The following is a 12,384-nucleotide window of genomic DNA, read 5'->3' on the forward strand; positions in this document are numbered from 1 at the left end:
TGGTTTTAGTCATGAAAAAAAAAGCCAAAAGGCAGACCACTCAGGGCAGTATCTCCAGCAGCTCAGGGCTGTCACCTCACGCTACCCAGTTCCTCCACACACTATTGGCCCCATCGTCCCCAGCCACCGCCTTCCCCACAAAGCTCCCTCTTGCATTTACCCCCGGCCCCTCACAGCCCCCCAACCCGCCCTTCCCTCACACCGAGCCCAGCCGTGCGCCCTGCCCCAAGATGTCCTCCCCACACGGAACCCCACCCCGTCCGCCCCTCACATCCAGCCCCGCGGCCCGCCCGTCCCCTCTCCTCCCCTCCGGCGGGGTGGGCGCCGCGGGGCCGCGCCGAGCTTCCGCCCGGGGAGCGGGGCAGGGCGGAGACAGCGGCCGCCGAGGCGGGCAGGCGGCGCGGTTAAGATGGCGGCTCCCCTGGCTAGGCAGGCGAGGGCTGCGCTGCGGGACCTGGCCATGAGATCCGCCCGCCTGCGGGGCAGCTTCCCGGTGAGTGAGCCCGGCGCCGGCCGCCGCGGCCCCGGGCGCTGAGGGAGGGCGGCGGGCCGCGCACCTGGCGCGCTGGAGAGGGGAGCCTCTGCTTAGGAGCCGCCCCGCTCCCCGTCCCCTCCGCAACCTTTCCCCGACTGCTGGTGGGGCGCTCCCCTCGCAACCTCCCGCCTGAGGCAGGTGGAGAGGGACCTCTCGCTTTCCGCCTCGGCGGAGCTCGGGCTGCCGCTCAGGTTTCCTCGCCGGGAGGATGCCTTCAGCCCGGCCGCGCTTTTGGCGGGCGGCCCTCGCTCGCTCGAGCCCGGCTCCTCGTGGGGCCGGGGCAAAGGTCTGGTAGCAGCGCTCGGCCGTGCCAGGGCTGCACCCCCCACAGCGTCACCAGCTCTGAAAACCTCCCAGCCCCTAAAACTAAACGTACTTTTAATTTTTTCAGTAGCAGAAGGAGGTGACACCGCACGTGAGGCGATATCATTTATGGAAACAGGTTTCGGGTCTTAGCGGCGGGTTGGCTTTGGCTTTGTGCTGGTGGCTGAGGTGAGGCTGGAGTGCGGACGCCTGGCTGCGGTCACCTGGAAGGGCTGGTGGTCGCCCTGACTTCCCAGTGGTCTTGGCTCCCAAAAGCATGGTGGGGAAGAGTAAATGAGCCTCCTTGAAGGGCTTGCGTTCAGGAGCTCTCCTGAGGTGTAGCGGGAGTTCTTTATTCACTTCGACAGCAGCCACGCTGAGGTAAAATGAGATATGTACGTTTTAGACAGCTCTGGTGCCTTTGGCAACCAGCCTCTTTATTTTGTCCTTTTATCAGATCAGCAGCTGTATGAGAATCTACTTTGGTCCGCGCTTCTGAGCATAAGTATTTTCCCAGAAGCAAAAGCCTCTGCAGTGAATAAAGTGTGTTTCTGGCCGGTTCTGCTCTGCAGGTGCTGCCATGGCCGGTGTATGGCTGCGTGGGACGGCCGTTTGGATAAATGGTGGTGCTGAACCCAACTTGCACTGTACATCTACTTCTGTGTGGTTTATCTTTTAACCTGAAGGAAATTAGCTAGCTCAGTTTTAAATCTGAAGTATTTGGTGCCCAACTTTCCCTTTCTAATGGTGGGCATGCTATTTGGCAATTCTGTGCAATTAATTCATTCGGTGTCTGTCCATTTCATGTGTGTATATATATACACACACAGACAAGGAGAGTGGATATATACATACACGTAATTGTGTATATACAAATATTTATCTCTGTGTACATACATATGTATTTCAATCTAGTTGTGTTGATGAGCGATCCTGTCAGTCCCAACAGCGTTTGGTGCGTATGCGTTATATGGGTGAAGATGCGTTCCTGCCATGATGGCTTATGTGACTCTGATCTTAAATAAGGAGCTCGGAGGTAACTTCCCTGTTTTTCTGTGTGTCCCTACTCTTCTTGCAGGGCTCTCATACAGAGGGGTTTTGTAGGGCCTGAGTATGGAGCATTGTCTGGACAGAGTCATCTCGGAACGAGGCGTAGGAAGTGTTTTGGTTGAGCTCAGTTTATCTGGTGCTGCAGTGGGGATTTGAGGGAGAGGTGGAAATTAGGAGTTCCCGCTCTGTTCTGTCACCTCTCAAAGCGTGGAGTGATCCTGTAGGTTGCCCTACTGAAATCACTGGATATCAACTCAGATTCGCAAGAGTATTTATTATTGGGATATTAAGGTGGCCAACTTTAAAAAAAAAAAAAACCAAACACTTTATCTTTCTTTGTGTTTTACTTATGAAATAGAGATATTGAACTTGTATTATAAATCGTATTATATTATTCTGTTTCTGAACTGACAGATATTGAGAGCATCTCACAAGATCTGTGCTTTCCGAGTAGACTATTTTCAAGAACCACATCAATACTGTATAACAACAAATGAAATTCTTAATTTCAAAGGAAAACACTTTCCTGTGGAAAGGTCTTCATTTTTGCTACACTACATTATATGATTCCCATCTAAATAATATTCTAATCTCCCGCTGTCTCAGAGTTTAAACTATGGGTAAATTCATCAGAGTCTGGATTTCTGTGCTACAAAGTAGGATACGCATCTGAGAGTAACTCTTCCGTTGAAAGAGTTTTTCTCAGTTGTATCTTTCACTACTTAGCTCAGACCAGAAGTTACACTGTTACTTCTATTTATTTATTTGCCATAAACCAGCAAACCCTGTCCTCTTGTCAAAGCCTGTCGCATTGTTGTTTTCACAGATGAGGGTCTTCCATATGGTAAGAGTATAATAAAGAAATAACAGTCTAAACTTTGTTGTTTTGGTAACCCTTTGTGCGTAGGTACTTGCTGAGATTTAAAATCTTTCCTCATAACCTTCATGACTTAATATTGGAGTGGTTTTCATAGGCTTTGTATCTGTTACAAAATTTCTTATTATTTCAAAACTGTTAATGTTGTTCATAGCTGTGTTGAAACAAGTCTGGTTGTATACTGTCATTAGAATCTACACACAAACATTTTTCTGTGTAACTTCATTTTAGGGGTGGACTAAATGGTACTTGATCATATCGCAAGAAAATATTTTATTGTCCTTCTGCTTTCCCTTTGGCTCTTTACCTTTTTGTAACTGTTAAACATTTTTTACTTCTTATATTCTTGATAGATTCAGTTCTTTGTGCTTTTGGAGTTTAAATCTGACCGAGTGTTTCAAGAAGTTAAAAGATAGATTTCAGTTGTCTGCAGTGCATGTGGACAAGTGTATTTAGACCTGCTCTTACTGGAGCAATATTTGTAAAGAGCTGTGACAAACGCTTCAGGGACCACTCTGCAGCAGAATTCAATCTTGTTGGCTAGCAACAAATAGGCTCCATTGAAGGCTGTTTATTTGAATGGGAGTTGGATTGGGCCCTTTGGGAAAATGCTGTGTTTTCAAAGTAGCTTCAGATGCAGTGGATTTCAGTGATGAATATAAATAAGGAACAATTAAATCAGAATTATATAAAAAAAATGCTTAAGGAAACTCTCCGGTTTTCTAATACAGTGAGCAGATTGGCTGGTGCATTAGGCAGCTCTATCCTAGCCTTCAGAATGGTCCTCAGTCCAAACATCTCCAAATTTCACGCACATTGAAAATATGGGAAATAAAATGAGATTAAGCAATATTCCTGTTATAAAATCGGCTGAGTGCTATATATGTTAAAAATAGGGAACTGTACAAGGTTGCTCGCTGCAAATATCTTCAATTCCTAGACTTGAATACCTATATAGCCTCATTAATGCTGAACAGAGAAAGTTCTGTCTTTGTTAAGAAGCTATCAGCTGTGAGTTTAATGATCTTCCATGCAACAGAAAACATAACTGGAAATAACTTTCAATTCATGACTTCAGAAGCTACTTCAATGCCAAATTCTTACTTTTTTCTTGGCTTTATCTTAAGTTTTTGAAAGTTTCTTGAAGGTTCAGACTGATTCCCTATTTGGCTTTACCTGGTTGACAGTTTTGCTATAATTTTTAAGGTTTTATGTTTAGAGGCGGGAAATACATGAGCCTACAGACTTTCACAAACAGTTTTTTCTGTAAGTACCTAAACTAAATGACTGGAAAGCCCTCTTCAAACTCCAGACAAAACTGAAATGCCAAAGTGGAGCAAATGTTTGTCCCACTCCTCCCTGGCCGTTCCATTAAACACATGGTTATTGACTCCTTTGAGATAAGAGAAGGAAGTGAGAACATAAATATAATTTGAGACTGTGATTTTTTTTTAATGTATTTTTTCAGGTAGTTTTATACTGGTAGAACTTCTGCCTTGGGAGCAATTTGGCTCTGCCACAAATATTCACAGCTTGGTCTTGAAGTAGAGAAGCTGTACTTTGCAGCATTTACTTACCTTTTGTACCTTATGTAGGTGTAATCAAGGGATAAGACTAACTAAATAAGAAGAGACAGCCTTCATGAATATGACATTATGTTAAGAACTAGCTGGGACACCTGCAGTCTTAAATCTGGCTATGGATAAGTAAACTCTACCTCCCCGCCCTCCATCTGAACTCCCAACCAGTTTACCCAAAGAGATTGCTTACCTTGCTTGGGCGTATTTAGGATTGATTAAAGTTTTTACTATAAAAGCAAGTGTTTTTTCATTGATCTGCCTCCTGAGGCACTAGATAAAGCGTTAATAGACAAACTCTCTGTTTTCTTTACAGGTATCTGAGTGATTGTTTGTTTCCTTCTGTTTTTCTCTGGAATATTGTCAGTGCGTGGCAATTGATTTTTATTTAATTTTTTTTTTTTTTTTCCAAACTTCCATTTGATCTTTCTGGCTGATGTCTGCCAACAATGATACTATAAAGAATGCATTAAGATGTCGAGATTCTTTTGGGAATACAGAAATGTGAGATGAGTGTTTAGAAACACTTGGGGTTTGGTTGTTTCTTAGATCATTTCTCCACTGTATTTTCCCATCTCTTGTTTGGAAGGTTCATTTTCAGCAAAAATTGGAAATGTATTCATTTAGTGCATAGTGATATGATTCTCCCACTCCCAGTTTCGGGGACTCACTCGCAGGTACAGTTCCAGGATTACTTAACCCTAACAGATACATTATTTTTTGTTGCTGTTGACCACACCTGTAGCGAGTGGCTCAGCTCATTATTGCCTCGGGCAGTCCAATCTTTCTGTGCATGTTTGAGACTAAAATCTGCAGCTTTGAGCACATACCCTAAGGATTTTCTCCAGAAAATTCCCTTCTTTAATACCCTCTGCTGAAAAAGCCAATTTCTAGCCATCTGTGAATCAGTTAGCTGATGCTCATCTCTTCGTCACTCCATAGCATTTTAATAAAACACAGAACAGAGAAATCATGTCATCTGTGCAACTGATTATGACAGTAACTTTGGAACCTGTAATTAAACATTGATCCATAATTAATAGCTGGCTATTGATCTTATTTTAACTAGATAACACAGCAGGAGTGGGCATGAAACTAAGAGAGGTTAAGATTGACTATTGTGAAAAATTCCTGAATAGTGGAGGTGTGCTGTGCTGTTCAAGTCTCTTGTGTGAATGATAGTTAAATCAGATTCTAAACTGTACGTTGAAGCCCTCCTTTGATATGGTCATGGCAGTAAGAACCCAAGATTGGTGGGGTTTCCGTGGTGATATTTTTTTGTTTTGTTTGTGACATTATGCTGATGGGAATGTTCTTAAAAAAATTCGTGGCTAAATGTTTACTGTGAAGGAATAGAAAAATAGCAAGTATTGGAACCTATTTGTTGGAACACTTTTTAAAATCCTCAGTTAAACAGTAAATAAAAGTTTTTGAGTTTCACTTTTTCTGGTTTGTTAGTTTGTTTAAAAGGTGCTGATTTGTTGAGCAGATTTACCTGTAAGCTTTTTCCTTCCTGGTCTCTTTCTGCTTGCTCACAGGTTTTCTCAACTACCAGAGTCTATATCCCAAAATTGAATTACATTTTGGTTTATTTCTGTGGTGATCTGATAGCGTGTAAGCTTAGAATCCAAAATCATAAAGCTGTAGGCACTGTCCCTATTGGGCGTGAATGTGGGATGGGCTGTGTCACTCAAAGACTGTTTTATTTAAGAAAAGCACTTTTAAAATATTTTGTGAGTGATAAATTATTATTCCTTTGGGTTTATTTCCCTTACACATTGGTAGTACTTGGTGGCTGATCAATTTTAGACCACTGTGTTTGTCTTTAATTTGTGCAGTAGCCTTTATTGATTGGCCCTACAGAGCAAAGTAGTTTAAATTTGCCTCTATCATTTGTATCTTTGTATAATTAATGATTTGGATTTTACTTTAGTGCTTTCAATAATAAAAAGGTATAGATTCGTGTTGTTTACAACTGAAGGACCAAAGGTTACGTGCAGGTCCTTATCAGCTAAATTAGTTTGTACAAGAGGCATTATAAATGTTGCAACTTTGCAGTGTGCTTTCTGCATTTGTAGAGTGAACATGTGACTTTTTATAAAAAATGCCTTGGCATTTTAAGTTAATAAATTTCGTGGTTTGTCTTACAGAAGGTGGAACAGACAAAATACCTTCAGGATTCAGTGGGCAGTAATTCAGTTTGGAACAAAAGGGTTATTTTAAACTGTAAATGGAAGAGTTTTACTTGTCTGAAAGTGGATAGGTATTTTGAGAGCATCAGTAGCAGCAACTTTAAACACCCATTTGTACAGTGTGCATTTACAATACTTCTGGAGCAATAAGCAAGCTCATGGGAACAATAACTGGGAAAGATGAAAAATGGCAAGGTATTACAGGAGTAGATAGACTCTGAGGAATATAAGCAATGAGCAATAGTCTCAATTTGTGTCAGGAGGAGAGACAATGACTCTTACTGTAGTTACTTTACCTTTGGCATTTAACTCTTGTCCACTAAAATTCTTTGCAAGATGTGGAAGTTTTGTAGGAACTGCCAGGAATGGAGAATTAAGGGAGACTTGTGATCATGTTTGGTAGGTTTGTCTGCTTATCCAAGACTTTTGACTAAAAAATATGAAGCTCCAAATTAAAAACTAGACACAAATTACTAGTGGAATATTTCATCATTCTTTTGAGATCTTCCTCTGAGAAATCCATGAACAAAAGAATAGTTTAATTTGACATCTGCTAATTTAGTGGCAGCTAAGAAAGCAGTTACTCCCTTGGGGGGAAAGAAAGAGTTGCTTGGTATATTGGTATAAAAGTGTCTGCAGAATTCCAGTTATGGGAAAAATTATATGTGCAAATTATAGATAACAATTATAGGTAAGGTAAAAGACTTTTTTTAATCAAAATTATAGACGAAAGGTCTATTAAAAACAACAGAAAACTTGTTATTGTCAACAGATTATTTGCTTGGCTTTTTAAGGTCTGAAGATGGAAGGAGACATTTATTTTCTCTTAAATTTTCTAGCTTCAACTCTGCCCCGCCAAACACATTGGAGACAGTGAATCTATTTAATTGAATTCTTTCATGCAGAGTTTCAGTCTGGATTTGTTTTTCAGTTAAATGACTCAGATTAAAATAGTCTAAACTAATGCTATAAATTTTGGGAATAGAGGAACCGATGTTTAGACTTTTCTTTAAACATGATATGAAACGTTATGTGAGAGAGAGGCTGGAATGCGTGGAGCTCCATCTAGGGAGGGGTGATGACCCATCCTGTGGGTCAGGATTAACGGGCAGAACAACATTATTAACAGTGTTATTGTATGTGTCTGCTGCAGGCAGCTTCATCAGCAAGAATCAGATGAAGCTTCAGACAACTGGAGGAAGCCTCATTTTAGCAGGCCCTGGTCCTCATGGGGGACTTCATTCGCTCCAGTATCTGCTGGAGTGACAGCGCAGCAGGGCCCAAGTAATCAAGTAATCCAGGAGGATTCTGGATTTTCTGGAGAGCCTTGATAACAACTTCCTAGTGCAGATGACTGAGGAGCCGACAACAGGAGACACTACTGGACCTCATGCGTGCCAACAAGGAAGAACTGGTTGGGGATGGGAAGATCAGGACGGCCTGGATTTATGAAGGGGAAATGCTTGGCTAAATGCTTCTCTGGTGAGGTGATAGCTTTGTAGTTGAGGCAAGAGCAGTGGATGATATTTATTTTGATGGATACAGTATGGGTTGTAATAAGGTGCTAGGAATGAGGCTGGGAATAGTCCCAGTTTCCTTAATCAGTGAAGTGTTCCATCCTTTGGGCTTGGAAGTTCTGTTCTGTTGCATTAAACCCCTTTTCCTCCTTCTCTCTCCATATAGTCAGGCCATATGTTTTAATAAGTTTATTGGTACCATTCAGAACCATGCATACTCTGACTGGAGTTTTTAAGGCTACATTTAATTTACCTGTGATCTATGTTATTATGGCTATTATACGTTTGGGTTTTAGGAGCTGCATAGATCTTTTTTGTTGGGTAGAAAAAGCCTGGTGCAGAACCTGTCTGTCTGGGATTTTTTCCATGTCCTCTCAGTTAGTACTTCTCTGTGTGGTGCTGATGGGGAGGTTCTTCTGATCAGTCTGTTTTCAAAATCTCCTAGTTACCTCATAGTTTATCCAAGGTGACAAAACCACGGCAGGCAGAGGTGTCAGTCTGTTGGGGGGGAAGTGAGGAGTTTCGAGTTCTGCGGTCTTGGAACCTGTTACAGATTATGGATTGTAACGTCTGGTCATTTTTCAGTATTTTCTTCCATTGATGCAGAGATGTCTCCTCCAACACCACACTGGTAGCATCTGTTAAGAGTGAAATAAAATGAGATTTTATGATCAAAAAGCAAAATACGTGTTTTTAAGTCCCAGCCTCAGTAATACTTCTTATTCCTTTGAAGGTCCAGTTATCCATCACAGCCAGTTTTCTAGGATATTTTTTTAGACCTTTCCTATAGCAGTGGGAGATCTGTGGTGGGGATGGGATGTCTTGCGTGGTGTTTGTCATGGAGGAGCGCTCAGGAGTTTCTGACGTTGCGGAGCTGGCACTTCCCACCTCGTGCGGGAGGTTTGCTGGGGCATTTCTGTCTGGTGATGGGTAGGTCCAGCGGCTGAATGCTTTGTTCATTACTTTGCTGTCTCTTATGAGCAGCCATTTTGGGTTGGCATTGGCTTTGGTGGTGACCTCTGTCGCTTAGTGCCTGATTAATGTTATCAGCTGGCGGGTCGGCAGTGTTTTTAGAGAGCTACTCTGTGAACATGTTTCTGATGAGGGATTGCTCTCCTCGATTCCCTTTGCTCGCTGATTAGCTTTTACTGTGCACCCAGCTTCCATGCTTCTGTAAGTCTCAATCATTCCAAACGGCCGAGCACGTCGTGAACGTGCCTATGTTTCTAGGAAGCAAAGAAATCAGAGATTGCTTTGTTTTAGGGATGACTTGAAATAGTTTTTCATTTGCCTGGAAAGTTTGATCGGTAGTGTTAGAAATGTAGAAATCTGCTTTAAGGTCAGTCTTTGATGATGAAGAGGTGATACCGTTCGTAGTGTCCTAGGCTTGTTTTGAGATTTCAGAGTGGCAGCAGGGTGAATTTCCAGTGTGAATAATGGAGAAATATTAATAAAGAAATGACCTGCAAAGGAAGGAGAAATGTTCATAACTTCTGGCTTCCTATTAAAAGTATATTTTCATCAATTATTCTGTAGCGATTTCTGGTGTCTCCCCAACTCTGCCCAAGCAGCCAGAAGGGTCTTCCTCTTGTATATTTGTTCCTTTGAGTTTGCTTCATGTCAGTCTAAGTCAAATGGTCTAATTGAAAACAAGATTTGTTAACACTACAAGAAGGGAAACAGTCAGATTTAAACAAAAATTGTATACCAGTCATTTTTTTGGTGCTTCCAGGACAAAAAAGTTTAGTCCATTCTGCACTGGCTTGGTCAACCATCTCTCACTTAAGCATGAGGTAAAACTATTTCTCTAGATACTTTACTATATTTCTTTTTCTACTGCTGTGGGCATTTGCATCTTTATTGCTTGGGAGTGCTCTGCTGCTTAGGGCTCAAAGTCATAATCTTCTATGATGACATAGTTAGGTAGCATGGAAATTATCAAGATTTGACTTCAAGTATTAAAGACCTGGGATAAAAAAATGATTATGTTTCATATTTGCTTCTCTGTGATGAGAAATGGAGCACAAATTGTCTAAATTGGCATTATTGTTGCGTTTCTTAAAATATCAGTGCCTCCTAACACTTGAAGAAGTATTCTTCCAGGGCATGGTAGGCGTGAAAAGCTTCTTTGGTAGACATGATTACTTGAGTCAGGAATTCAGAAACATCTCTGATCAAACCATTGACCGTGCTTTGAGTTTCCTAATGATTCAGGAAGCTTAATTAGGATGAAGTGTACAAAATATTGATAGTGGGGATACTCTGAAAAGCATGCTTTTTATATTTCATTGTTGGTGGTAAATTAGTTATAGAATTATTTTTTCCTGGCTATATTAACAGTTGAAGCATTTGTTCACAGGTGCATAAAAGTATAATTTAAATCTTGTAAAAAAATTAGGAATGCAAAACACTTCATAAGATGAGAGCAAAAATATTAGATTTCCCCTCAAGATATTTAAAATAAAAGAATATTTCTGATTTATGTGGAAAAGATAACTCATTTCACTTTTTGAATAGGCGGTGCGTATCACCAGCAATCGTCTTTCATTTGCAAAGCAAGGGAAAGCATTACAGTATTTTCTGCAACTGATTATGTGGTTGTGTATGGTAGTGAGTTTATTTTCATCAGATACTTCAAAGGCTTTACTTTTTAGGTCAGGAAAGTATGCTTTTCCTAAAGCTTTGAAGTTTTAAATAAGCAAAATGAACATAATCTGAGTAAAATTAATTACTAATGCAAAGTAGTGCTAGTGGTGGCTAGCACATCGACAAAAGCAGAAATTGAATCTGTGAATTCATATTCTTGTTTCCTTTACCCAAGCAAAAGCTCTGCAAATTGGTTCTAGAAGTACAAAACTTCTGTAGGCACGCTCGCTTCTTGGCCACATGTGGATGTACAGTAAGTATTTTAAATACTGTTTCATTCTGCTGAAATCTGGTTAAAGAATGCAAGAAAAAAACATGTTTTGCATGTATTTTCTGAAGTAAGTGAAGAGGGCACATTCCCTACCTGGTGCAAAGCTGTTTGCCCCTTGGAGTGCAGGAGCAGCCTTTTGTCTGCGCAGGCTTCTTTGTTTTGTTGACATCCTGTTTGTTCCGTGACCTTAGGCGTGTTGTTCAAACCAGAAGGCTTTCACGGAATCTCATAGAATAAGGAGCCTGCCACGTTTCAGCTGGGTTTTTCACGAGTTGTTCATGTTCACTGTTCAGGTGAATTTTAGTGGGATTTGAGTATACTCAGCTCTGCTCAGTCAGCCTTTAAATGCTAAGCAGAATGCATTGGAGAACGTGTCAGTGTCAAAGGTGTGCTGTCGCTTAATTCGCAGCAATTTCTATTTTGGTGTTTGTATGTAAGTAGAAGCCTCAATACTCCCCTGGGTGGAGGTGCAGGGTGTCAGGGATTTGGCTCTGTCCTCCTTAATTTGGAGGTCAGTCTGTAGCAGCCTGACTGAAACAACTGCTGATCAATAGGCTGGCAAGGTAGGAGAAATGGAATTGTGAGGTCTTGCCGTCCAAGAGGATGTTCTTTCCACTGTCTCCTCTTTTGCTTTTGACGACTGCAGTCCTCACAAAACCATATCCACAGACACCCAGAAGGATCATCCAGGTGGTAGCTGCTAGGGTCTGCCTTGTAGTGCGCAAGGATATGGGCTCAGATTCTGGTTTTCTGAGATAAGGAGAATAAGGATGATAGAAGGAGTTCAAGTCTGACCCTGTGCATGTTCCTGGTAGTTTACAATGGAGCTTAGTGGGTGGGAGAGTGTATTTACAGAATAGCTGTCAAAATCCCTGTGTGTAAGCAAGCTGTAAATAAGTCTATAAAGTATAATCATTACTAGAGACTTTAAATCTGCAATGAGTGAAGGACTTGCTTCATGTTCATTCTTGTCTGTGCTTCCTTGCACAAGAAGTAAACAGAAGGATAAATCAGAAAGCTGAGTTTATAAATGTGATTTAAAGGCACATTGGAACAAAATTGTATAGTTTCTTTTTTTTCTTTCCTTGAGCTAATGACCCAAATGAGTTCAGCGGTGTAGGAACATCACACCATGCTGCATCTTTTCCAGGGGAGTGCAGAGGTTAAGCTTGGGATCAATCAGTTTGCAATCAGACTGATTATAAAAGGACAAGAAGGAGTACAAGGATAAAATCAAAAGAACACAGTAGGATGGAAAGGTATAGAGACAGACATTTGGGAATCCTTGAAGTAAAAAGGTTTCTTGCAGTAGACAGCTGGCAGGAACAGTCAGGAGAACTGTTAAGAGAGGCATTAGGGTTTTGTTAAAATAGCAGTTCAGGGTTTTCAGGTCCACTTTCACCCTGAGTACATTTA

At 41.4% G+C, this 12,384-nt stretch overlaps 1 protein-coding gene across 1 annotated transcript in view; it reads left to right on the forward strand.

The window, feature by feature from the left end:
• Positions 1 to 374: 374 nt before the first annotated feature.
• Positions 375 to 12,384, forward strand: part of SUCLG2 (succinate-CoA ligase GDP-forming subunit beta) — a 131,892-nt gene continuing 119,882 nt past the window's right edge. The window contains exon 1 of the mRNA XM_074151424.1: positions 375 to 493. Within this exon, the coding sequence (XP_074007525.1) occupies positions 410 to 493 (84 nt within the window). The 5' untranslated portion in view covers positions 375 to 409. The remainder of the gene's footprint in view (positions 494 to 12,384) is intronic.

Source organism: Numenius arquata, chromosome 8 (assembly GCF_964106895.1).
Source record: "Numenius arquata chromosome 8, bNumArq3.hap1.1, whole genome shotgun sequence".
Taxonomy (NCBI): domain Eukaryota; kingdom Metazoa; phylum Chordata; class Aves; order Charadriiformes; family Scolopacidae; genus Numenius; species Numenius arquata.